Raw genomic sequence first — 25198 nt, 5'->3', positions numbered from 1 at the left:
ATGTTTAACTGAAACATTGTAACATTTATGTAAACTTACCTTGCCTTGAGCCTGTGATGTTAGTGCGCTTCCTTTTCTAAAGATGACTTGACTTCCGTTACAATTGGATTTCTTAGCTAAGGGTTTGACAAAAAAGAAATAACTGTATACTATACCAAAAATATATTTAGAGATGTGTACACGTACTATATGAAAACGATTCTTTTGCGCTACAGCGATGCTAAGCTATGTTTGATACTGTGGTGCTCGTGACATAATTCCCCCATGGAACTAATGTTTTGTTAAGTGGGTACATGGGGAAGGATTTAGGGTAACGTACTTTAAGTTGTTTTACTGTTTGGTGTTTTTGAGTAATGTTCAGTAAAGTCTTTTGCAACACACCTCTTGCGTCTCCTTGGCTGCGGCGCCACAATACCATGTTTTTCAGACAGATACCAGTATGAGTATTGTGTGCGGCAAATATGTCTGTCCGTCTGTTAATTGTACATTTACTACTTTTGAGTGGGTTTAACACTACTTTCTGTCTGTTAAATCTAGAGTCTGTTGATTGTGGGTCCGTTAAAACGGAGTTCCAAGGTAATGTATTCCTTATCCTCTGTGAAGAACGACTATCAAAAATTCGGGAAAAACTTTCGACATCGCACTGTTTGATCCAAAATACATCACAACACTATGGTAAGCTGCTTGAGTATTTATTCATTATGTGTCCTAGTCGGCCATAAGTGGCACAAGTAGTAAGAGGAATAAAAAAAATGTTGCTTGACAAGCGTACGTATTGGTGACATTAGTGAGGACAAAGTTACTCGTATATTAAGGTTAAGCTGGATATTGAATAAATGCCCTGCACTGAGTCCATGTGGAAAGATTCATGTGAAGCCTTCAAGCAAAAATGGCAGATGTTTCTGCACACAAAAGAACATGTCCCGCCTTGCAGCACTTACATGTGCACCTGTCACACACACGGCATATGGAGCGTTACACAAAGACTGAAATGCATGTTGAAGTGTGTTCAAAACAGACTAACCTTTCACACTCATTTGACCATTCATGATTTGTTTAGCACGAAGCCTTTCGTAATATAGAAGAATGCAGAAAAGGCCTGTACTGCAAATATATTTTTTAGACTTTAAAACAACTTTTTCTTTGGATTGAGCTACACTGGAAAAAAAAGTAACTTGAGAAGTCAAAATATTATGTAAACAAAGCTCAGAAAATTTATAATTGTCCTCATATTCAAACTTCTTTCATCATCATTAATTTTTTTAATATTATAAATTATAGCTCTATTATGATTTTATGAAGATTTTATTTTTTGGGGATTAGCACTTTGTTTACTTTATTTACAGTTTTTCCCACACAAAATGACAATTTGATCCTTCTAATCTTTTTAAAAACCTATAACTTTATTCTGGTAACATATCCATTTTTGTTCATTTCATCTCTGTTCTCCTACCTTAACGTTTCTCATAACACATTTTTTTCATATTCCTACTTTTTCCACAGAAAATTACCAATTTTGTCGCATTTTTCCTCATAAATTAACCATTTTTGTTAAATTTAAACTTTCTTCTCATTAAATAAAAATGTTCTCAAGTTTTATTTACAAATTAACTTTCATCTCATAAACGACTATTTTGCTAACACTTTTATCATTAAATAAAAAAAAAAAAACACTTACAATTACCATTTTGTTTTCATATTTCAACTTTTATTCTCAAAATTCCAAATTTTTCCATAGATAAGTATTTTCTTCCTAAAATTACTATTTTTGTTTTCATATTATTAAAAAAGTTTTCTCCTAAACTTAAATTGAGATTTGTTGGTATAATATTTCATGGGTTTTTTTTCTCATGAATTGAAATTTTACCTCTTACCACAATGACATTTGTTCTGTACAAACGTTCTATTAATTCTGCCTTTTTTTGCCCCTCACAATGGGATGCACGGATGAGAGAAAGCCTCTGGGGTTTTCCTGTAATAAGCCCCGCCTCCTCCCAGATGGCTAGTAAAGAGGAGATAACGGGTGACCTCCCTCTGGCATCACCAAGATGGGTGTCAGCAGAGGGTGGAGAGCAGGTGGCCGTGCAGCACGCAAAGTGCTCCTGATTAGTGATTGGTTGCATTTTCCAGTTTGTTGCTAGGTGGAATTTACAGGAAATAATCCATTGTGAAAGACGGAAGGAACCACACGGAGGGGGAAAAAAAACGAAGTTGCAGTACTATGCATGCTATTCTCCGAAAATACAATATCCTGACTTTGTTCAACCTCCAACTAAAACAGCTCTTGAGCAATATATTTTCATGGAATCATTTTCTCTATTTGTGCACTATATGAGAGTGAGAGCTAGTCTGAATATTTTTTTTTTTTATCTGAATCTGTACACGAGCGTGTCAAATGCAGAGCGTGCCGTGCCGGGCCTCCAGAACAATGAGGCGTTCCCAATCCCATCCCGTCCAGAACATAAACAAGGAGCGGTACACAGAGGCTCTGGAAGGCTGAGGAATGTCGCTCCCATTTTGGGGAACGCGTTGCCTGACGAGCAGGAAGAGTGGCGGCTCTTTAAGAAAACGCGTTGACGACGACAAAAGTATATTTAATGTACTTAATGAAAAAAATATATAAATATATAAATTATAAGTAAATATATAATATAAGCATAATATATATAATTATAATTAAATATAAATAGATGGCATTCTTGCTTTTTTTTTTTATAATGACTTTTTTAAAAATTACATTCATCTAAAAATGTACAAATACTTTTCCCCTCAAAAGTGTATTTAATGCAATAATGTTGATTTTTTTTTTAAACAATTTTTTAATGCGGAAATTTAAAAAAAAAAAAAAAAATCTGTCTAAAAATAAATTCATGTGGTACAGATAGTGTGGTATTTTTGTACCATTTAAGTATAAATTAAATTAAAGCCATTTTTATCACCATATTTTTTAGGATAAAAAAAAAAATTCAATGCTTCAATGTCAATTCAATGTCTTTGACTGCCAAAGACGTTTCATGATGATTAGTAAAATTCCAATGAATGGAATGCGATCTTTCATTGAGTAGCCACATTGTATATGTAGTAAAGGCAAACAATATTCTTTTTGCCTTGAAAGATGAGTTAAAATGCTCAAAAGCGGCTGGCACTGTGGATTTTTTTGTTTTGTTTTTATAACGCCTGGCAGTCAAAGAGCTAGGTATGTGATGTAAAAAAAAATATATATAAAATTAAAAAAAAATCAGCTAGAAATTTAAATCAGATGTACATCCATATTACAGTTTTTACACTTCCACAGTAGTTAAGTACACTTTTATGACATATTTAAAACATAAATTTAAGAAAATATGACAGGTGTCAAACATCAACTAATTTAAGAATTACTTAATTCATTAATAAGATACAATTTCATTTTATATTATTACACAACAATACCCTGAAAATGTGCGTGTGTATGCAGGGATTATTTTTGTCCACTTTGGGTCATCATACATTCTACAAGGTACTGTCGTATCTGTGACTTTGAATGTGTGTGGCTTTAATTGAAAAAGGCAGTGCCTGGCCTGGTGAAAGCTGGCTTAGTTGAACTGTTAATTTGATCAAATTACGAAAGTTATTTAACCATATCAGTGGTTAACTTTGTAGGAAAGATGTTAAAAAAAAACCCCAAAATGTAGCAGAATTGGTGTCACTTTTGAGACATGTTTAATGTGCAAAGTGTTAAAAATAAAAAATTGAAATGAATAAAACCAAGATTTGATTTTTTTTTTGTCCACCTTCACGAAGACTTGCCGTTGAGGCGCTTGGATATGCTGGCGGCGTTGCTGTCACCCATGCCGAGGATGTGCGAGTCCAGCTTGTGCAGAAGATCCTTGGAGTGAAGCTTCTCCTTCTCCAGGTATTGCGACACTGTCGCGTCCACCTGAGAAGTTGCCGCCCAAACATCCTGAACAAATATCAAAATTCAGGTATAGCGTTCATCTTCCTGAGAGGACGCCAGAGAATGCTCACCACCAAATCGTACACAGTAAAATGTATTTGATTTCAGTATTTATTTTTTTTACTCCTTACAAATAGTAGATACAAAAAGAAAGTCTACACATATCTGTTCAAATGCAACATTTTTGTGATACATATATAAAAACATGAATAAATAATTTCCCAACTTCTTCCTCCATTAATGTGACCTATAAACGGAGCTACTCAATTCCAAAAAGAAAAAGTGCCAATGTGGTTGCATAAGTGTGCACACCCTCTTGTAATTGAGACAATTTCATTCAAGCTGATATTAAATAATCATCTGGTTACCCTTTAATACACTTCAGCTGTTCTAGCAGAAACTTAAAGGTTCTGCGCTAATACTGATTGTTATTTGGAACTGTTCATAATTCCTTTCACCTTGATTAGGGGCCCCACCAGTTCTAGAAGGCTTTTCCTGACATTTATTTGGCTTTCTGGAAGAAGCCTGAATCCACCTTGAGTAAGTTGACCACCTTGACCTAGTTCCAGCTGAAAAAAAAAACAGCTGAAAATGCTTGAAATTGTGGCCAAGATTTTCAACCTTATTTTCATCATAGCATAAAATAACATGTACTGTAAAATGTACTGGTAAATGCTGTAGTGCAAGGCAGCTAGAGTTTTACAGCTCTCAAAAATGTTTACCTAAAGGAAAAACATAATTTCACCACTTAACTCATCGTCCTCATGATTTCTGGTCAGTAATAAATTGGTCCCGTTTTTTTCCTTATTTTTCGAAAATATTTTAAATCGCAATTATGCTATATTAGCCTGACGACCTTAAATCCGTGCGGGTTCTTTTGACTTTTGCAACCCTTGCTCACCGTCGGCGGGGACGAGACGGAGCTCCGCCCCTCCGGAGCTTGCTTGGTCGACGCAGACTTCCCGGCGGAGAGTTTGCCGTCACCGGGCGGCTGCCGAGACCCCGACGAGCGAAGCTGAGTGAACAGACGCTGGATGTCGCCGTCGTAGGAAGTCCCCTCGCTGACACCGCCGCTAAGGGAAGGAAATATAGTTTGTGTTAGATAACTTAACTGCTGAATACAGCTGTTAATGTAACATGGTTTCATAATTGTGTGCATGCTAGATGCTGGTTCATCACGATCCTTTCCGTTTTAAAAGCTATCGCATATGCACACCATCACAAAATAATTTCTCAAGGTCACTTGTAAAGTTCATAATGCATTTTTGGTTCATTTGTAAATTTGGAGTAGAATATGCTTGGCATACCTGTCGGCAGCAGTCTCGGAATGGTCGCCTGTCGCGTGGCCGTGGTTCAAGGCCGGCCCGTCCCCTCCCTCGGCCCACCTGGGCGGGCGCGGCGTCTGCACGAGCTCCGGCCTCAACTGCGGCTGCTCCTGCTCCGTCAGGCAGCTTTCCTTGCGGGAGGCCAGCGGCGCTGTGGACGACGCCTCGGCCTGCAAGAACACACGACCTCGCAATTCTTGAGCGCCGCGAACATCTCCAGGAGTAACTCCGCAAGGCTGATTTGCTTTTTCGTTGTCTTTTTTTTTTTTTTTTTTTTAGTATGTCAAGTTGTCACAGAAAAAGAAAAGTGTGATGATAACCATACAGTAGGATACAGTGAACCATTGGATACAGTGCAGATAACCAACCTGCTTCCTTATGATATCCACTTCTCCGATGCGCCACTGCTCCGCCCTCGACAGCTCCTCTCGCAACTGGGAAATCCATTATTATTATTATTTTTTAGCCAGGAGTGAAGGTGGTTGTTTCAGTGAAAATGGCTGGGAGTGAATCGCAATTTAATGTTTGTGGAGTTCTGATCGTGTCCTTGATATTTAACAAGACTTCATGTTCCATACATAATCAATATCGGATCGATGTTAAGTGAATCAAATCGAATTGATTGAGGAAATTGATACCCAGCCCTAATTGAATGCTGTAAATGTTTTGAAATTATAACTATGGAATATTAAATATGATGTAAATATGGAAAATTAAAATTGTATAGACTTTAAAAAATAAAACAATATGTAGTAATTTATATTTGGAACATATGGGTGGAATTAGTCAAACCTAATGAAATGATAGGGAACGTAAAGCATAATGCATAATAATTGTTGACTTCCTGACTGATGTTGTCACATCCAAAATGGCTGTCTGCAGCAGGAGAAAAAAACATGTCTAACCCTTTTCACTTCTTCTACTGAGGAATCTAAGGCGTCTTTTAGCACCCTGGCTTCTTGTTGCACCTTCATGTGCTGGACTCTCGTCTCTTCCAGTCTGAGCACACAACAAGGAAACATGAATACAGGCAATACAATACAGACACATGTGCACACAAACAAACAAAATGGCGGTTGTGAGCGCTTACCTCTCTTTGAGTCGCGTCACCTGCGCGTTGAGTTGAGCCTCGCACGTGCGAGCGCGGTCAAGCTCTGAGGACGTCCTCTCCAGATCCTCACGGAGCTTCTCCACACCGACAAAATCGTGAGACGTCACACACTCCTCCAATGAACTGAAGCGCATTAACACAAACACGTCAATACATACACATTATTAATAAATAAATACACATAAATACCGTATCTCTTGCTCTTTGTCATGCAGCACGTGTTTGAGTCTGCTGACGTCCTTGTGAAGCTTTTCAATCTCCTCCGTTTTGTCCTGTAGGTCAAAACACGGGTCGATTGGATGTCCCAATACTTTTGTCACCGAGGTGTTCTCCTTTTTACCTGCGTCTCCCTGAGGTCATGTGCCAGCCTTGTGTCCTCCAGGGCTCGGAAGTGTTCCAGTTCCACTTTCTGCGTGTGCAGCTCATGGTGAGCTTTTTCCAGCTTAGCGCGCACGCGCTGAAGGTCGGCACAGCAGTCGGCGTGTTGGCGCTCGGATGCACGCTGTGCCTGGAACACAACAAACGGGTACCATTAAAAACAAACAAAAGAAAATGCTTCTCATTATAATATAAACCTCAATTAAAATACAGAAAATGAAGTCATTACATTAAAAATATATATATTAATAAAACTGATCGTTAAAGAGATAATATACAGTAATAACTTCAACTAAATACATTATTATTAAATACTTAATAATTATACAAATGTTATTGTAATTTAATTGCACAAGACTCCTTTCCTTTACTACAGTACATGAGCTCATTTGTTACAATTAATATATGTAACAAATGACAAGAAAATAAATAACATATGAAAAATGATTTAACATAATTTTAAAACATCAAATACAATTTGAAAAATACATCACCATAATCATATAAATAAATCATCTAATTAAGTATAATAATAAAAAACTATGCAAATAAAAACTATTTAAAAAAATTATCTTTTAATCAAAATTGTTTTTGCTCTCTTGCTATGTGAAAAGAATACCAAAAATACTTAATTTTAGGATACTAAATAAAACAATGCTGTAATAAGCATTTTTAAAATCACTTCTTGGAATATGTGCATTTACTTTAACGTGTGCAAGCTCATCAATTAGGCTCTTCTTGTGGGCCTCCAACTCTGCCAGCTGCTTCTGGTAGACCGCCAACCTCTGACTGTACTCCTGCAGCCAGGATGGGAATCAGTCATGACACCAGCAGGTAGCGGCAAATGGACATTAAAAGAACATTTCAGAATGTTTATGACAGTCAAGTGGGCCGGGTGGGGGATACTTCCAGCCTCCAGGTTGTAGATAGTGCTAACCTGCATTGAGATGGACGGCATAAATGTTTGGGGTTGGATGTGTTATGCTGCCCCCTGGTGGCCATGGCGAACAACACACCAGAAGCACAATGTATTCAAAATATGGAGGTACAGAAGAAAGCTAAAATAATCTGTCAAGCCCTGTTTCCCAATTTTCAATTGGTTTACCTTGCTTAAGTGACATTGAAGGGTTTGTTTACAACGCAGATGTTTGTGTGATGTCATTCAAAAATAACCTATTTTGTACCTCAAGCTTATCCTTCAGTATCCTGACTTCAGACACATCCTCCTCTTTGGATTTTGATTCCTCAGTAATGGCCTTCTTCACATGTCTGCGCTCAAGCTTCTGATAACTCCTCTTTAACTTGTCCAACTGAGGAAAGAATAATAATTTACACAGAACTCAAAGAAGTAGTATATTAAGGAGGAGACAGTGACAACTGGCTTTCAACATAAGTGGGTCTTACATTTCCCACCTCAGTCCTGGATTTTTTGTCATTCGTTTCCACAAATGATGTTATTGTATTGTATTTTTGTAAATAAGCAATTGTTGCTGTCCGAAGAGTATTTTTGCACATTTCACATCTAATTTTCGGACGCTCTTGTGTTGTGTTCAGATGATGTTGCAATCTCTCTGCACGAAAGCAGCCCAAACAAGCACCTCACCTCCTCGCTGACTTTCCCCAGCTGCTTCTCATACTTGGTTGCCAGTTCCTGTCGTCCAGTTTGCAGGTCCTCCACCTGCTTACGGAGAACTCCGATCTATAATTGCAACGCCAAAGACAAATTGTCAGCGTGTCAATAACAAGCTAGGATGCACAGATTTACACACAAACACATTAATACTGGTTGTAAGGTAATGCCACACGTCCCCCCACGTGTGCTTTACCTCCAAGTCTTTGCGATGGATGAGCACCCTGGAGGCGGAAATTTCCTCCTGGCCACCCTTCAGCTGCAGTCGGAGGTCCCGCACCTGCGCCTCCCACTCGCTCCTCTGCTGGCTCATCATGATGTCGATCTGCCGCATCAGTTCCTGGAGCTCCGGCTCGCACGCCGATAGCACGGAGCTGGATAATTTGAGGACAAACAGCAAACACGTGAGTGAAATAGCCATCACAAGTTACTAAACTAGTAGCATGACTCCAACCTGAGGTCCGAATTCAGCAACGAGCCCAAACACGACTCCATATTAGCTCATAAATGCTTTGCAAAGTAATAATATTGACCAAACGACCTTACTAAAGTTAAATCGCAGGCATTTGGCGAAACAATGGTTAGCAATTGACTAGCAACCATCAAGCTAACCAACCTCTGTGGCGCCAACAAACCTTCATTTCAAAGCAACGCGACGTCACGCTTAATAGTTTAGGTCTCCGAAAGGGTAACTGCTAGCAGGCGGCTCATTAACCGTGTGAAAATTAACAATATTTACGCAAGTCAACCGGACACTGAAGGAAATAACTTTTAAAGAAAAAGACAGAAGTTAACTACTTCCTGTTGTGGAAGTCGCAGCCTCCGCCCCTTTTTACTACGTCATCACGTCCTCCGGACATGTCACGTTTATTTTATTTCTTTATTGTTATTTTCTTATATACAAAGTGCAGTTTGGTTGTTTTGTACCATGAGATGAAAAAAAAATACGCAGGTGACTATGTTAAAAGACAAGCTGAGCAATGCCCGCCCTTTGTCGGCAACGTCATCACGTCGTACGTAGGCAGCGAAAGCGGATGGAAACCATGGAAACGACGCCAGCGGAAAAAAACATCATGTCACATGATTTTGGCAGTTTGTATCTCGTTACGGCTTCATAAAAAATATTTATCTCCAGAAATTGACTCAGAAGAATTTAAATAACGTTTATTTAAATAATAATCACAATTATCTGGCTGTGAAGCAGGAACATACATAAAAATACTCAATTTAAAAAAAAGAAAAAAAAAAAAAAAGAAATCAAAGCAAAACAGCCCATGTAGCCAATACTATAGGAAAAATTGCAGACCTTTCTTAGAAGTGGTTTTGTTGATCTCTATATGGTGTTTATATACTGTACTATTATTTCTCTTTTGTGTTATGTGTCACTTTTAATATAAGTCAACATGGAGTGACAAGTAGCTCGAAGCGAGCACATTTTGCCTCGTATGGAGAAATGTGTGAATCTTTATTTCTTTAAGAAGATGTATGATAATCTCCCATTTCTTAATGGCAGAGAGTGAAAATAGGCGCAGTGACAAAAAAGTAAACAAGCTGATGGAAATACCTTCATTTGAACAACAATTTATTACAAGATATGTCAGAAATCGTGTCAACTTGTCAGTGACAGTGTAAAACTATTATGATACTAATACTAAGAGTCAGAATTTGCTCTTGTGACAGTGTGTCAGTGCGTCACTTAGAGCCGCCAGCACCATGTCGACACTTGAAATGCTGCTGTTACATCCCATCAGACCAACGCGAAGCACCTGCAACAAGGAACAGGAAGTAGGTAAGTAACACCAGATGGCTAGATAGGTAGCTGACATGCTAACTAGATGGGTCGTTGGGTGGGTGTTGTCAGACAGCTTAATAGGGGACCAGTTAGCCATTTTTCTAGCTCGATAGGGAAGAAATATTCTAGCTCGCTAGGTAAGTAGATGGGGAGGTTGTACACTACCATCCCGGTGGAAGGTCCGAGCCCGCCGGAGATCTCCAAGTTGTGCGTCTTCATGATGTAGGATGTGATCTCCTTCCAGTCGTATCCGTGCGGAGCCACGATTGTCGTCACCGTCGGCAACCTCAACGCCTTGGGGAAAAAAAAAAAACATCATTCATATAAGAAATTGTTAGTTATTGCAGTGGTGCCTTTAGATACGAGTGTAATGAGTTATGAGCGAGGTCACAGAAGGAATTACACTCTTATCTCAAGGCACCACTGTATTATTTGTCTAAGTCAAATTCAGTTTTTGAACTGAAAACAACTCAAACGTATCACCTTATCCTCCACAAAGAGTTTAAGTCCCATACGCTCCAAACCGGTGTGGAAATACTCGGCCACTTTCCTGTGTCTCTCCCAGGAATGTTCCAGACCCTAGCGAGCAGCACACAATTAGCTACAGTGCATCTTTCGCCATAAAATATTTACGCGTACAATACAGTTCAGTGTTTTGAGCCACTAAAATGATGATTCAACCTCACCTCCTCCACCAGGATGGCCAGGCTCTCCCTGAGGGCGTAAAAAGCAGAGACGGGGCCCGTGTGGTGGTACCTGCGCATTGGAGTTGATTAGTTCATGAAAAGATTTCTGCTGTTAAACTTTTTTTTTTTTTTCTTTTAGCTCTTACACTCGGGTGGCTTTGCCATCGCATCCCCAGTAGTTAGACAGCCAGCTCAGGTCCAAGAAAAACGACACCGGCTTTGTTCTGCGGTTGAATATTTTTCGACTGCGGGCGAAATCGGTCGTACAATAGCATTGCGAAATGTCATAACTGATACGTGGTCACTCTAAATTTTGAAAATGGAGGCTTGCTTTTGAGGTCTGACCATGCTCGCTCACTGAAGGAGATGGGTGCCGTTCCTGGTGGGGCATTCAGAACCTTCTGAGAACCTGTGTACAGGATGTCGATCCCTAAACATAGCAGAGGGAGATGGAAACCTCTTGTCACACTTAAACGACAATTAACAATATCTATTTTATTAATGCTAACTGGACATATCATACTGCAGTGTCTTTTGTATTCAATATCATTTCACGTTGACGGCTAAATTCATTTTAGATGATCTTCGGTCAATGGTTCTTAGTCACGCCGCACCTTGTTGGTCCATGTACACTGGAGCGCCGCCGATTGATGCCACAGAGTCCACCAGGAACAAACAGTCGTATCTGTTGAGGCATGAACGTAATCGTCAAAATCGTTTTACGCCGCTGCTTTAATTCTTATCGGTCTTACTTGTGACACAGCTGTCCGATGCCGTCCAGCGGGTGCAGGACGCCGGTGGACGACTCTCCGTGCGCCAGGAAAAGCAGCACAGGCTTGTGTTTGGATAACGCCTAGCACAGAATATCAATCATTTGACATCATTGGATTGTTAGTTTGTTAGCATGAGTGTTCTTTTACCTGCTCGATTTGTGCATTGGTGAAGAATCCACCAGGGGGCGTAACAATGGTGTTAACCCGAGCACCTGTTGAGTGGAAAAAAACAATTTCGCAATTGTCAAATTCTCAGATGGGACTGCAGTATTTAGTGTCTTGGGATGCTAATTAGCTAACATTAGCTCCCATATGTCATAATTGTGCGACAAGATAATGGGAAAAAATGATAAACTTACATTAGTGGGCATTGGTAGAATAGAAAATGTAAATTTCCAATCAAATTCAACGTTGGTATTTAGCGTCTGGATTTCATCACCGCCAACGTGCATTCATGCTAAGTTATGCCTATGTAACACTAACAGATTGTTATTATTACGATCAAAACATTTTGCTGGATACTAGCAGGCTAGGAAAATTCGCAATCAAATTAAAAAATGTAACTGAGCTATTTGGTATCTTTTGGACTAGATTGTAGCGATTGTTTTCATGCTAACTGGCTACAGTTAGCGCCCATATGTCAGCATTGTGTGACAAGATCATAAGTAAAACAACTGAAACAAAGAAAGTTAAATTAGAACATTAAAAACTTAATTTCACCATAAAAGTTAATACAATTCCAATTTTCTAATGACTATGTTGCAGGTGATACTAATAAAAAAAAAAAACGTCAAGTAAATGTAATTGCTAACAAGCTAATGCTAAGTGTTACCTATCCTCTCTGCCATGTCTGCCACCCGCTCTCCCCAGATGCCATTGACTGCCGCCAGCACGCTGTCGCCGGCCTCCACGGCGTTGAAGATGGCGCACTCCATGGCGCTGTGGCCTGTGCCACTCACCGCCAAAGTCACCGGGTTCCGAGTCTGGAACATGTACTGTATTCCGCTCCGGATGTCAGCCATTATCTGCAAAACAACAACACAGGCAGATCAGGGGAACGCAGATTCTGGACATTGGCATCTCATTTATTGTACTTCCAATTAGTTTGGACAAGACTAATCGAGTACCTGGCTCTTCATGCCAGTTTAGCTAAAACCTAAACTCAACTCAACAATGTTGTTTGTGCAGTGAGGAGTACAACTTCTACATTGGAAACTCAGCAACTGCTGGAGTGACTCAAAACAAAAAACTGTCTGAAAACAAAGATCAGGTTGCGCCGAGTGGTCATAAGAAGCTGTTTTGCCATGACACCGGGGAAAAAACACCACTACCTCCAAAGAACAAAACCATCGAGGCATAAATAGGAGGACTGAACATCGAAATGTCTTCAACAGGAGCAATCCAGTTTGTTGTGTACTTAACAGCTAAGTAAAAATCCAGTCTGACAAGTATGTCTTTTCCTGTTCTGCTCCATTGAATGAATGATTACTATGAAGACAAAAGACCACTAGAAGATAAGTTGCAGCCAATGACATTCAGCTAGAGGGGATCCTTTTAAATAAACAAAAGTATTAATTGTTCTTTAAAAATAAAATGATGGGATGATTCCCCCCCCTCCTCCTCCTGGTTCAGTTTACCTCAAAAGTCTCGGGATGCATGTGCCCAATGACGGGATAGGATCCGGCCTTCAAGATGCGCGGCGGAACATTGGAGGGTCCGGGTCCAAACATGTGGCGATGAAGAACCGTCAGGGCGGTCCGCAGACGCTGAGGTGGCGGCACCACGAGGGAGGACATGTCGACAGACGTGCGCGTGTGGAGCCGTGTGAACTCCACCCAGACTGCAAGGAACGGAGTTTTCCCAACTTTGTTTGTCTTTGTGCTAGTCTCAGCAAGCCCGTGGATCATCGCCGTTAATGATTGACAAATGACTCTGCACTTTTTTTTTTTTTGTAGTTTTATTGTATAATGAGCAATTTAAAGTATTTAACAAAGTGTGGTATTTTTCTTTTTTTCCTACTGTTTTTATTCTTGTGCTTGTTTGGAAATAAATTAAAAAAATTTATTCTTAGTTTATGTATCACCACTATAGTTGCTTGGGACATTTTATATTTGTTCTAGAAAAAAAATAAAAGTACTGAAAAAATATTTGAACCGGTGACAAACTACCACATTCAATGTAGTGCACGTATTAAATTCCTCGTTCTTCATGCCTCGTCATGAGGGGTGGTCCTCAAGGGTACGAGGATGGTCTTCCCCAAGGGGTCGGCGCTGAATGATCTGTCGCGGTACACCAGATGTCCCCTCACAATGGTGGACCTCACCACGCCTCGGAGCGACATCCCCAGGTACGGCGTTATCTACACACCACATTAAAATTTTACTTAACTGTATGATGTACTGTTGTTCAACAGAAACCTACTCAATGAAAACTAGTAGTCTTACCTTGTTCTTATGATGTATGCCTTCTTCTTTAATCTGTAACACAACGAAGCAAAACATTTACAAACCATAGGAGCTTTATCACCCCCTTGTGGCTGCTTGAAAAATATTTCACAATTTCTTCTAAAAAATTATTCTGCACACCCAGAATAAAGTCTTAAGTAAAAATTTGTCTTGAGAAATTACTACTGCCTTCCTAACGGAAGCACCCGTAAAGACAATCTTTAAGTTCTCTCTCACTCTTGATAACAAACCTCAAATTCTCTCTCAGGGTCCCAGATGACCAGGTCAGCGTCATAGCCCAGTGCCAGGCTGCCCTTCTGCTTGCCAAGACCACACAGCTCGGCCGTGTTCCTGCACAGGAGACGTACCGCGTCCCCTAATTGAAAGCCCTTCTGACTGGCTGAGCTCCAAAACAGAGGCAAGCCTAACCAATAACAGAAAAAAAAGTCATAAATGTTAGCGATGAGACTGATTTATCACCATTGAGTGGTTTATGACAATTACTTTTACCATACAAAACCATTTTTACTCAGAAGTTTATGACCTTTTTTACCTTATCGTAGTGATCATAAATCACACAAGGGTCATACATCTACAATTTCATCCAAAGTAAATTTTTTCCCCCTACTTTTTTGATAACTTCTAAAGCATTATCCGTTTCTGTTATTACCAAACTGGAGAGAAGAAATCCCCCCCCAGGCCTGAGTAAAGTCTCCAGAGTCCAGTTTCTTAAGGTCAGCCGTGCAGGGGGAGTGGTCTGACACCACCATGTCAATGTGGCCCGCCTTTAGCGCCGCCCACAACTGATCCTGTAGAGAAAAGTAATCATTTATGAAGATTTATGAAATCTTTACAGATTTTGTAATAAGTGACAGAAGCAAAATGAGTAACGTCGACATGTTGCTGTTGACCTGGTTGTGAGACGATCTGATTGGTGGACAACACTTGAACTGCGTGGCCCCCGCTGGTACGTTCTCTGCGCTCAGGCTCAGGTAGTGGTGGGTAGTCTCCACTGTCAGGGGGGCGCCGCCCTTCTTGGCCTCTTGGATGATGGGCAGTGCCTGGGCTGAAGACAAGTGGACCACGTGGCAGCGCACCCTAAAGCACAAAAATCCTGCGATAAAAGAGAGTTCCCCGTTTCTGGTTGTCATGGTTATAATGCTCACTGGTACTCGGTGCAGAGTTGTACCACGCTGTGGATGGCCTCCACCTCCATGATGTCAGGTCTGGACTGCAGGAAGGTGTCATATTGTTGAGGGTCTAATGTGGATACAAGTCAACACAATAAGTCCATATCGATGTGTATGGCTGTCATTGACATTGTTAGATAGCAATTTGCCTAGTTATACCTAAGTTGAAACAGGTATGTAAAGTGGGTTGGTAATAAGTTGGCGGCATGCTAACAAGATAGGCATGCATGTACCTAGCTAGCTAAATTGTTAGCTGCATGCTAGCTAAAATTCAGGTAGATGACTAGAGAGCTGAACGCTAACTAACAGGCTAGGGTGGCTAGATAGCTTGGTTGGTGCCAGTTAGCCTGTTTGCTAGATAGATAGCTAAGTGGCATACTAGCTACACTCACTGGCAGGTGGATAGCTAATTGGTGGCTAAATAGGGAGATGCTACATGCTAACTTGATAGCTACCAACTAAAATTAAACCTAAAAGTATTACAGTTAATAGAATGTTACCGCCATTGGTCTCACTGGTCTGTTGAACTTCTTTCTCAGCGTGAAACTAAAGGAGACAAAGAAGATTAAGATGTTGGACCTTCCGTAATAAACCACTTTTTTTTTTTTTTTTAATGATAAAGTGCTAACTGTGTGTAAAATTAAAGTGTTGTGTGGTCGGGTTTGATAGCTAATGCTAAATGTATGTAAAATGGTGGTGCACTGTGTTTGTACTAGCTAACTAAAGCCAATGCTAAGTATGGGTATCGTTCATTTATGCGAGCTGGCTAAAGTTAACTGTACATGTGGGGCTGTGGTTGTGCTAGCTGACTAGCACCATGTAGCGTAGGATACGACTAAAATCGGGAGTGATTCCCAATGCACCCCTGACTATGGTGCATTCAGGTACCAGCAGGACACTTCCTGTTCCTCTCAGCTGCTCCATGGCGGCACGTAGGTCTCCGTGGCTCACGTGAGGGAACTCGTCCACGCCGCTGTGGATCAGGAAGCACTTGAAGCCGGCCACTCCGGCCTGGATCATGGGCTGAAGTTCGAGCTTTAAACAGACAGGTTGACACTATGGGCTTTATTTTCATAGACTGAGCACGGGCGTAATTACTAGCGCAGCTTGATTTTTGTGCAGGTACGAGACTCCTTTAGCATGTTTGGCAAAATGAGGGCGTTTTCTTTTACATTCCCCAGCGCACATGACAATTTGGTGGCAGAAAGCCGGTCGAAGTGGTGGTGCAGGTGGTGTAATATGATTTTCATGGATTTAATCGAGGTGCAAAAACGCAGATTCTGAGCTCCATGGGTATGGCGTGAAAGAACATCAGCATTGTTATTTTGGAGGCACCCAATTACCTGATTGCCCGGAATCACGCCACCCCAAAAGGCGGTGTCCACGAAGCATTTACCCGTGGCCTCGCGTAGCTTCTCCTGTAAATTAACCAGTGTGGTGGTGGGAGGGATGCTATTTCTGAAACAAATGGGTAATGTACTGTGTTAGGTTGGGGGACTTACTTTGAAACCTGTTAAAAATAAATGTAGTTACCATAATATTACAGTAATGTACAATGATTACTTTGAATGACTCCAATGCCAAATATGGTAATTGAGTCATTTGCTCCCACAAACGTATAAATATGTTCTATTTTAAATGTTTTGTGTCCCAAAGACGTATTTATACGTTTTAAAAAAAATAAAATAAATTATTTTTAATTTTTTTTTTTTATGCTAGAGCATCCCGAAGGCGTTGATGCAGCCTCTCAACTGCAAAGAACGGTTGAAAAAAATTGCAATTATTACACAAACGGCCAACAGGTGGCAGCAGAGTATCAACCAGGGCCACAATTCTAATTAGATTTGTGAATAATGATGAAACTTAGCTATATTCTAATGATAATTGCTGCAAAACGGAAACAGATATAAATATACTTTTTTTCCCGACGAAGGAAGAGTCTTTAATCTTTCATTTTTAATCTTTCGTTTTTATAGCAATAAAACAATATTCTGTGGGCCTTGCAAAATCCAGTAAAACAGCTGGGAGTGAAGGGGATTGTTTCTGTGAAAATGGCTGGGAGTATGTAACGCCAACATAAGAGGTAGATTTTTTTTAATATTTTGAATACGTAACGACGGTACATTTATTACGTTACGCCACAAACCTGGTCAGGTAGCTACGTGGATACCAAGCATGCTAACTGCCAACCTAAGGCGCTATCTAGGGTAGCTGATATGATGGTTTACTAAATAGCCAAGTACTGTAAGTGACTCACAGCGGCATGTCCACGATGGTGGTGACGCCTCCCGCCGCCGCCGCCCTGGTGGCTGTCCAGAAACCTTCCCAGGAGGTGCGTCCTGGCTCGTTGACGTGGACATGACAGTCCACGATTCCTGGCATCACTACACTATCGCCTGCATCCAACACCTGCAAACAGAGGGTTAACTGGCCACCTACCCGTCAAGACAACATGTCAGCGACCATCTTCACAGCCTAGAGAGCTATAAGCTAGTAGCTAATGTCCCCTAGCACACACGCAAGTCTTTCTATTTAGTGAACTAACACATTTCCTTTCCAGATAGGCAGACATAGGTGACTGTAAGCTAGCAGTAGCTGTCTATCTATCTTGCGCCCCAGCATGTCACCTAGAAAATTAACAAGGCACCTACTTACCTAACAAGTTAAATTCTATACTATGATCTTACCTCCACATCCTCTGTAACTTCCCCACCTGGTAGCACCTGGTGGATTTTCCCATCCCGTATGAGGATGACAGCAGGGCCAAAATGTTGATTACCCAGAAACACTCTTGTGCTCTTCACCGCTGCTATAGTGGATCCCAGCTCCATGTCTGCATTCAATGCCAGTGAATATGGAAAAACAAACAAAACGTCTCTTCAATCGTCAAACCGGTCATGTGGGACGCTCGTGTTCCCATGGGCATATCCGCCCCCCGCCTGCCGAACTTAACGGTTCAAAGGATCAGCACTGTTGACTCCCATCACCATGTGACACTCAAAACACTCCAGACAAGAAGAAAATTTAATGTTCTACTAAGGGACAAACAACTTTGTACTCTATTTTTAACACATGCTACAGTCTTTTTAACACACTATACATTTATGTAGCTACCTAATATGCACCCATCTATAGAGCAACCTAGCTAATGGGGCCTCCTACCTATCTAATGAGTAAATTGGTTACCTGGCTACTGAACAAGCATCCTGTCTAAGGAACCCACCTGCTTATATGGCTGGCAGATCAGGTACTGAGTTACTAACTACCCACCTGCCCTGCACACCTAGCTGTTTAGCTAGCCTTTCATCTATCCAACTAATCTTTCACCTATCTAGCCCACCTCCTTGTCTACACACCCACCTACCAAATTACTAACCAACCTATTCACTCACCTACCAAGTAGGTATGCACATACAGTATATACACCTGCCTGCCTATATTGCTGATACCTGTATATGAACCTGGCGCCTACCTATCTATCTATTTAACCACTGTATGTACCTAACCGTCTCGCTACCATATCACCTATCTAGCAACCCAGCCAACCCACCCACCTTTCTACTGGTCAGTGTCTAGTCAGCTACTGTACGTATCGGTTACCTCTCTAGCTAGAAACCAGGCAAATTTACTACTAATTTTAAGTTAGCTTCTTATCTTGATGGGCAATGTGTGTCTATGTAAGCATAGTTATGTCGTTTTATTTAATTACGAGACATATGATCTAAGTTCTACTTACAGAGGGAGAGGGAAACGGGCGGAAAAAATGTGACCTATTGCTTATTTATCGTAATTAGCAACCATTCGCTACAAATATTGCTCACAATCAATTGTTTTTAGATTGTTTTAGCGCGTTAACAATTCAAAAAGTTCCGGACGTACTTCCGCGTTGGCTGCGACGATGACGCGCCCAAATCAAGTTCACTACCGAAGTTAATTTTACGTTAATTTGTGGTTACAAATAATGTTATATTAGCAAACTATACATGCATTAATTTCTTTTCCTTTTTTTTTTTTTTTTTTAAACATGACTTTTTATGCTTGTTCACGTGACATTTTGTTGCCTTCCCATGACGTCATGACGCAAATCTCGCTGCGTCACGTGGCTGTTTTGATTACGTAATGCACCGGATGCCGCACGAACAGGGAGGACAAGCTGGGGAAGGGACGGATGGATTGATGGATGGCTAGCTAGAAAAACAGAAGTATGGATGAATAGCGTGAAAGTGAAAAGCGGGTTGCGTTTGGCGATTGTCCTCGATCACCCGCCTCATCCTCATCCTCATCTTCATCACACGAGCGGCGATGGCGGGCCCGGAGCAGCAGAAGCAGCATCAGCAGCAGGTGGAGGAGGAGAAGGCCGAGCACATCGATGACGCTGAGATGGCGCTGCAAGGCATCAACATGCTGCTCAACAACGGTTTCAAGGAGAGCGACGAGCTCTTCAGGAGATACAGGTAACGTGCGCGTGGCCGCCTCGGCACGATGGGCGTGTTCACAAATAGATGCGGTGAACTGGTTTAAGGTGAAGTCGACGTCATGACGTCACATCCCGTCGAGCGTACGATTGACGAGAGGGTGTGGCTTTTTTTTGTGCATCTCTAATCTTATGTTTTGTATATAAGTAAAAAAATGGTTTAATGTAGTAAATATTAGCTTTGCAGATGCACTTACCAGCTACTGTGGTGTGCCGTCACTTATTTGTGTTTTCTTTATAGGAGTCAGAGTCCGCTGATGAGCTTTGGGGCAAGTTTTGTCAGCTTCTTGGTGAGTGTGTCAAACTTTCAAGGAGAAATGCTATGAAAAAGTGTGCTTGTGTTGTGCGCAAATATTTGTATTGTATCGTAATTGTGTTCCCAGAATGCCATGATGACATTCGAGGAGGAGAAGATGCAGACGGCGTGCGACGACCTGAAGACCACCGAGAAGCTGTGTGAGAGCGACAGTGTCGGCGTTCTGGAGACCATCAGGAACAAGATCAAGAAGAGTGTCAGTGAACCCCGTTTATCGCAGAGAATGTTTCAGACTCGCGTGAAACTCTTGAGATATGGAAAGAGAGACAATAAAAACAATTCTGATACAGTATTCTGTATGTTGCCATGTATGTTCTGTGTGTGTTCAGATGGACTCTCAGCGGTCCGGCGTGGTGGTGGTAGACCGCCTGCAGAGACAGATCATTGTGGCCGACTGTCAGGTTTACTTGGCCGTGCTCTCCTTCGTCAAGCAGGAACTCTCAGGTCAGCCTGATACTTTCCTCCACTCCTGTAATGTGGACTAGTTAGTAGGTAATAGTTAGCAAATTAGTTAGCTCGTTAGAGAGTTTATGTTAGAAGAACAAGAATGAGCTTTTTTTTAATATATATAATTTATTTGTTAGTAGTAGCTAGTAGTAGTTAGTGATTTTATCTAGGTAGTTAGCTAGTAACTAATTAGTTTACCAATTAATTGGTCAATAAGGTTGTTGGTTATGTTTTATGTCTGACTTTTACATGTACACCACTTTGTATACAGCTAAGGTTGTTTATAAAAGTTATATAAATACAGTTGAGTTAATGTGTGTTATTGTTAACATGCTATTTTTTTTTAGCTAGTCAGCTTCTAGTTAATTTAATTAATTATCTAGGTAGATAACAGTTTGTTGTCTTGTTAGTGAGAAAGCAATATTTTTTTTCTTCTGAAGAATTCTTTATCTAGTTGGTAATTAAATAGATATGGAGCAGTTAGCTACTTAGTCAATTACTAGCTTTTAGCTAGTTATTTAGTTAGCTGCCAGGTTTTCAGTTAACTAGTTGCTAATAAAGCAGGTTGTTAGTGAGTTTTGTCTTTTTTTTTCCCCCACTTGTTAGCTTGTAGTCAACTAGTTTGTTAGCCAGCCAGTTATTTATTTTGACGTCTTGGTAGCTAGCAGCTGATGTTGAGTGAGTGAATTAGTTCGCTAGTTAGTGAGTAGTCCTCTACTTAGAGCTGTTTTAGTGTCTTTTACATTTTTTCACCATAAATATAAATAGTAAATGATACATAAATGATGTATTTTGTGGCGTGACAGCGTACATCAAAGGCGGCTGGATCCTCCGCAAGGCGTGGAAGATGTACAACAAATGTCACAGCGACATCAGCCAACTGCAGGCCGCCTGCCAGCAGACCACCACCGAGACAACCACCACCGCCGCCATGCCCGACAACGCCAACCACAACGAGGTGGAGAGCGGCGTGACGTCCGAGGCCCTGGACCGCCTGAAGGGCTCGGTGAGCTTCGGCTACGGTCTGTTCCACCTGTGCATCTCCATGGTGCCTCCGCACCTTCTCAAGATCATCAACCTGTTGGGTTTCCCCGGAGACCGCCTCCAAGGCCTCGCCGCCCTCGCCTACGCCAGCGAGAGCAAGGACATGAAGGCACCCCTTGCTACGTGAGTACGCCAAATATCTGTAAGCCTAGATGAGTGATTTTCAAACTTTTTGAACCAGCTACCACTTCAAAAAATACTTATAGTAGCCCTGCAAGTACCACAATTATAACTACCATTAAAACATTTTTTTTTTTCTAATGATGTGATTATGTGACATTTTGCAGGTTGGCCCTCTTGTGGTACCACACGGTAGTGCTGCCCTTCTTTGCATTAGATGGGTGTGATTCTCATGCTGGCCTGACGGAGGCCAAAGAGATCCTGCACAGGAAGTCGCTGGTCTACCCAAACTCCTCCCTCTTCATCTTTTTCAAGGGGCGTGTACACAGGCTGGAGGTAGGGTTGTCTACGCGGAATTGCTACAAGTATCATTAGCTGGTTTGCTAGCTAGCTAGGCATGTTGGTGTTAGCTTGATAAATAGTCAACATGCGTAGTTTGTCCAAGCAAGTTTGCAAGGTATTGATGAGATAACTAGTGAGTTAACAGCTCGCTATTGAGCTTGTTTGCTAATGATGCGTTCAAGATCGTTTTGTGTATCCTTAGTGTCACATCAACAGTGCTCTGGCCTGCTTCAACGATGCACTGGAACTGGCTTCCGACCAAAGAGAAATCCAGCACGTGTGTCTGTACGAGATCGGTATGTTTGCAACTAGTCGGGTCTAGCGCAACTCGTTGCAACTGTGCAGTGATGGATCGTTTAAATCTGTCTTATCAGGCTGGTGCAGCATGATCGAGATGAACTTCGAAGACGCTCATCAGTCCTTCGAGAGGCTGAAGAATGAGTCGAGATGGTCGCAGTGCTATTACGCTTACTTGACAGGAGGTGGGATGCCACCGCTTAGCGTTAGCATTAGCAGCGTAGCACTGCTGGGCTTGTTTTCAGATCGGTCTTCTCTTTTTATAGTGTGTCAGGGAGCCTCGGGCGACCTGGACGGCGCCAGCGGGGTCTTCAAAGACGTGCAGAAGCTGTTCAAGAGGAAAAACAACCAGATTGAGCAGTTTGCTGTTAAACGGGTATGCTTTCCATTAAAAAAAAAAAAAAAAGACACTCTCTTTGATGTGTTGTCTTTCTGTGACGAGTGTATTTGATGGATTACTATGGTGTGTCTTTGATATGTGTATTTTAAGTATGTCGGTATGTGTGTCTTTGAGTGTCCAACGTGTCTTGGATATGTTTCTGCTAGGTGTCTTTGATATGTATATCTGAGTTGTGTATGTCATATGTCTTTGTTGTGTCTACTGTAGATGTGTCTTGGATGGGTGTTTGTGATGCGTGCCATTGATGTATGTTTTAGATTAGTGTCAAGAGAAGACATGTACAAGAAGCATATTGTACAAAATAGAAACCAACCGTTTATCTGTGCATAAACTATTCAGTCTATCCATTCCCAGGATTCTTTGAGGTGTGTTAATGTGTCTTTGATTTGCATCTTCATTGAGTTTCTTTGGGATCTTTGTATGTGGGTGTTTGAGAGGTCTTTGTGTCTTTTGTGTGCATCTTTGATTTTGGGTATGTTTTTAATCCGCGTCTTTGATTTTGGGCGTGTTTTTAACCTGTGTCTTTGATGTGTGCGCGCAGGCTGAGCGTTTGAGGAAGATCTCTCCCAGCAGAGAGCTTTGCATCCTCGGCGTGATTGAGGTGCTGTACCTGTGGAAAGCGCTTCCCAACTGCTCCTCGTCGAAGCTGCAGGTCATGAACCAAGGTAAAAAAAAAAAAAAAGTGATGGCCACGTCAACAAAGATGTTCAGAAATCCTCTGGAAATTGTCTAGTCGATGTACAAGAGTTATCTGGTGAATCCTCGGTAGTTGATGATGGTGCACAGCATGATCAGATCAGAGCTACATTTGATTTGTGGCACTACGTTGTTGTTTCAGTGTTGCAGCGTCTGGACGAGGCGTCGTGTCGCGGATTGAAACATCTCCTGCTGGGCGCCGTCCACAAGTGTCACGGCAACACCAGAGACGCCGTCCAGGTAACTTAACAACGTCTGATAATGACGCCACGTGGCGTTCATCATGGGACATTTTTGTGCAGTCCTTCCAGATGGCAGCCAGAGACGAGTACGGACGTCAGACCAATTCGTACGTTCAGCCGTACGCCGTCTACGAGCTGGGCTGCGTGCTGTTAGCCAAACCTGAGGTCAGTCCAGTCCTCGTCTGTCACTTTATTAAAAGGAAACTCCAGTCAACATTTTTCTTTCAAGTATGTTTCATGAGCCAACACTTTGTACAAACAATACAGTTTTAGTTCCATAAAAAAATAGTTTATTTCTGGGGGGAAAAAATGACATTAGGGTTTTGAGTTACATGCTAACATTACATTTGTTTTCCCACCAATCAGACAGTGGGAAAGGGGAGATCCTTCCTACTTCAAGCAAAGGTAAGAATAATCATCAAAATCTGTTCTCTGAGTCTATAATGTATTTATACACAAGTGCCTAGTTAGCATGCCCACTACTTAGCATTAGAGGCTAACATGATTGTTATTTAATTTTCTCGATTTGTGTTTCCAGGAGGATTTCACCGGCTATGACTTTGAGAACAGGCTTCATGTGCGCATCCATTCGGCGTTGGCCTCTCTGAAAGAACTAGTGCCTCAGTGACTCGAGAGACGTTCGCCTTTTCACATCATCTTGCAACCCACGGACTGGGACTCTTAACGGAAACCTCCAGAACCGATGTAAATGATTCCGACAAAAGAAAATACTCGTTTACCCAGTTGTTAAGATGTCGGGTGCCTGATGCAGGAAAATGAAATCAGTCCATACAAGTACTGTATATTTGGCCCACTTGCAACTAATGGTGCCACACATTTTGAAAAGATTTTTGTCAGTGTAAAAATGCATTCACTCGCAGTATGATTTAGCTAATCACAAGCACCATCTGTGTATGACGTTGAGAAATTTGGTGCCGGATGCAGGGAAACAAAGTCAACATGTACACAGATATTTGTCGCATCAAATTCAATTTTAACTGATTTTTGTCATACAAATGTTTAAAAAAAAAATGGTTTTAACAGAATTTTTGTCAGTGTAAAAATGTTGCCTGCTGTGAAGAGTACTTGACTTTCGCTAATCGTATCCACCGTGACGCGAAGGAATTTGATACCAGATGCAGGACAATTAACTCAATGATTAGATCCCATTCACAACAAATGTCCAGACACGTTGTTTTTTTTTTTTTAAATGATCTTAACAAAATCTTTGTCCGTATAATATTTTGTCTGTGTTTTGTGAAATATGATTCAGCCAATCCGGTACCGCTTTTACTACGTCATTATCCAATAAGAAACAGGTACTGTATCTCCACTTTTTTTGTGCATTTTTTTTTCTTTCTTTAAGTTGATGCACAAAGAAACTTGGGGATTTTCTGATACTTTTTTTTTCTTTTAAACTCACAAAGTTTTTCACCGGACAGCGACGTCATGCGAAAATAAGTACGCTTAAAATAATCGTGTATGTTTGACATTGAGAAAAATTGAATATGTCGTCTAATAACAATCAATAATAAATCATTCACTATATTCTAA

At 41.1% G+C, this 25198-nt stretch overlaps 5 protein-coding genes and 1 long non-coding RNA gene across 13 annotated transcripts in view; 2 read left to right on the top strand and 4 right to left on the bottom strand.

The window, feature by feature from the left end:
* amotl2a (angiomotin like 2a) overlaps positions 1 to 3904 on the bottom strand; it is an 18818-nt gene extending 14914 nt beyond the window's left edge. Inside the window, exon 1 of one of the 2 annotated variants that reach the window (XM_077535521.1) lies at positions 3774 to 3904. The gene's annotated coding sequence lies outside the window, so the exon portion shown is untranslated. Of the gene's footprint in view, positions 1 to 39; positions 1605 to 3773 lie in introns of those variants that run through there. The other variant, XM_077535520.1, reaches the window with a different exon arrangement.
* Positions 3686 to 9359, bottom strand: cep63 (centrosomal protein 63). Of its 2 annotated transcripts, none has more exons than XM_077535526.1 (13): positions 9017 to 9359; positions 8578 to 8755; positions 8355 to 8450; positions 7936 to 8061; positions 7456 to 7548; positions 6714 to 6881; positions 6563 to 6645; positions 6353 to 6496; positions 6168 to 6261; positions 5631 to 5696; positions 5245 to 5432; positions 4839 to 5010; positions 3686 to 3943 (listed from the first exon to the last, which is right to left on the bottom strand). In XM_077535526.1, exons 2-13 carry the CDS (start codon positions 8713 to 8715, stop codon positions 3776 to 3778), a joined length of 1536 nt encoding a protein of 511 aa, XP_077391652.1. In that variant the 5' UTR covers positions 8716 to 8755; positions 9017 to 9359; the 3' UTR covers positions 3686 to 3775. The 2 variants fall into 2 exon arrangements, with proteins under 2 accessions (XP_077391652.1, XP_077391651.1); XM_077535525.1 differs by having other exon boundaries at positions 8836 to 9358.
* On the top strand, positions 8585 to 14018 carry LOC144027737 (uncharacterized). Its single transcript, XR_013285527.1, has 3 exons — positions 8585 to 8785; positions 10062 to 10170; positions 12503 to 14018. It is a non-coding gene; the product is annotated as an uncharacterized LOC144027737 (long non-coding RNA).
* Positions 9943 to 13501, bottom strand: agxta (alanine--glyoxylate and serine--pyruvate aminotransferase a). 2 transcript variants are annotated; one of them, XM_077535532.1, is made up of 11 exons: positions 13270 to 13501; positions 12465 to 12657; positions 11780 to 11844; positions 11612 to 11712; positions 11474 to 11544; positions 11205 to 11289; positions 11006 to 11104; positions 10860 to 10929; positions 10657 to 10752; positions 10339 to 10467; positions 9943 to 10147 (listed from the first exon to the last, which is right to left on the bottom strand). In XM_077535532.1, the coding sequence occupies exons 1-11, from the start codon at positions 13426 to 13428 to the stop codon at positions 10040 to 10042; spliced, it is 1176 nt and encodes a 391-aa protein (XP_077391658.1). In that variant the 5' UTR covers positions 13429 to 13501; the 3' UTR covers positions 9943 to 10039. The 2 variants fall into 2 exon arrangements, with proteins under 2 accessions (XP_077391658.1, XP_077391659.1); XM_077535533.1 differs by lacking the exon at positions 13270 to 13501 and adding an exon at positions 12760 to 13180.
* Positions 13582 to 19790, bottom strand: LOC144027735 (allantoinase, mitochondrial). Of its 4 annotated transcripts, none has more exons than XM_077535529.1 (12): positions 18490 to 19790; positions 17954 to 18099; positions 17524 to 17675; positions 16610 to 16724; positions 16155 to 16301; positions 15767 to 15812; positions 15243 to 15336; positions 14988 to 15174; positions 14747 to 14885; positions 14328 to 14500; positions 14077 to 14109; positions 13582 to 13991 (listed from the first exon to the last, which is right to left on the bottom strand). In XM_077535529.1, exons 2-12 carry the CDS (start codon positions 18095 to 18097, stop codon positions 13839 to 13841), a joined length of 1383 nt encoding a protein of 460 aa, XP_077391655.1. In that variant the 5' UTR covers positions 18098 to 18099; positions 18490 to 19790; the 3' UTR covers positions 13582 to 13838. The 4 variants fall into 4 exon arrangements, with proteins under 4 accessions (XP_077391655.1, XP_077391654.1, XP_077391656.1 ...); XM_077535528.1 differs by having other exon boundaries at positions 19003 to 19790; XM_077535530.1 differs by having other exon boundaries at positions 19146 to 19790.
* On the top strand, positions 19291 to 25198 carry LOC144027733 (tetratricopeptide repeat protein 39C-like). 2 transcript variants are annotated; one of them, XM_077535523.1, is made up of 14 exons: positions 19291 to 19720; positions 19982 to 20030; positions 20124 to 20252; positions 20386 to 20500; positions 21310 to 21670; positions 21835 to 22003; positions 22212 to 22305; positions 22384 to 22491; positions 22573 to 22682; positions 23248 to 23371; positions 23545 to 23642; positions 23705 to 23809; positions 24011 to 24049; positions 24183 to 25198. In XM_077535523.1, exons 1-14 carry the CDS (start codon positions 19569 to 19571, stop codon positions 24270 to 24272), a joined length of 1743 nt encoding a protein of 580 aa, XP_077391649.1. In that variant the 5' UTR covers positions 19291 to 19568; the 3' UTR covers positions 24273 to 25198. The 2 variants fall into 2 exon arrangements, with proteins under 2 accessions (XP_077391649.1, XP_077391650.1); XM_077535524.1 differs by lacking the exons at positions 19291 to 19720; positions 19982 to 20030; positions 20124 to 20252; positions 20386 to 20500; positions 21310 to 21670 and having other exon boundaries at positions 21988 to 22124.

Source organism: Festucalex cinctus, chromosome 10 (genome assembly GCF_051991245.1).
Source record: "Festucalex cinctus isolate MCC-2025b chromosome 10, RoL_Fcin_1.0, whole genome shotgun sequence".
Classification (NCBI taxonomy): Eukaryota; Metazoa; Chordata; class Actinopteri; order Syngnathiformes; family Syngnathidae; genus Festucalex; species Festucalex cinctus.
This window is presented reverse-complemented; position numbering and strand designations above follow the sequence as displayed.

What these genes read in the sequence shown, in the direction of transcription:
- cep63 (XM_077535525.1), bottom strand. Translation starts at nt 8,876, where the DNA reads ATGGAGTCGTGTTTGGGCTCGTTGCTGAATTCGGACCTCAG. An exon ending in ATGAGCTTGCACACGTTAAA is followed by an intron (nt 6,882 to 7,455) that starts GTAAATGCACAT and finishes GTTGTGTTCCAG; the next exon opens with GCACAGCGTGCATCCGAGCG. An exon ending in GTGACGCGACTCAAAGAGAG is followed by an intron (nt 6,262 to 6,352) that starts GTAAGCGCTCAC and finishes TTGTGTGCTCAG; the next exon opens with ACTGGAAGAGACGAGAGTCC.
- agxta (XM_077535532.1), bottom strand. Translation starts at nt 13,428, where the DNA reads ATGTCCTCCCTCGTGGTGCCGCCACCTCAGCGTCTGCGGACCGCCCTG. An exon ending in GATGGCAAAGCCACCCGAGT is followed by an intron (nt 10,930 to 11,005) that starts GTAAGAGCTAAA and finishes TCCAATGCGCAG; the next exon opens with GTACCACCACACGGGCCCCG. An exon ending in AACTCTTTGTGGAGGATAAG is followed by an intron (nt 10,468 to 10,656) that starts GTGATACGTTTG and finishes TTTTTCCCCAAG; the next exon opens with GCGTTGAGGTTGCCGACGGT.
- LOC144027735 (XM_077535529.1), bottom strand. Translation starts at nt 18,097, where the DNA reads ATGGAGCTGGGATCCACTATAGCAGCGGTGAAGAGCACAAGAGTGTTT. An exon ending in AAGTTACAGAGGATGTGGAG is followed by an intron (nt 17,676 to 17,953) that starts GTAAGATCATAG and finishes CTCTGTTTGCAG; the next exon opens with GTGTTGGATGCAGGCGATAG. An exon ending in GATTTCTTCTCTCCAGTTTG is followed by an intron (nt 14,501 to 14,746) that starts GTAATAACAGAA and finishes GTTATTGGTTAG; the next exon opens with GCTTGCCTCTGTTTTGGAGC.
- LOC144027733 (XM_077535523.1), top strand. Translation starts at nt 19,569, where the DNA reads ATGGCGGGCCCGGAGCAGCAGAAGCAGCATCAGCAGCAGGTGGAGGAG. An exon ending in CAAGTTTTGTCAGCTTCTTG is followed by an intron (nt 20,031 to 20,123) that starts GTGAGTGTGTCA and finishes TTGTGTTCCCAG; the next exon opens with AATGCCATGATGACATTCGA. An exon ending in AGCAGTTTGCTGTTAAACGG is followed by an intron (nt 22,683 to 23,247) that starts GTATGCTTTCCA and finishes GTGTGCGCGCAG; the next exon opens with GCTGAGCGTTTGAGGAAGAT.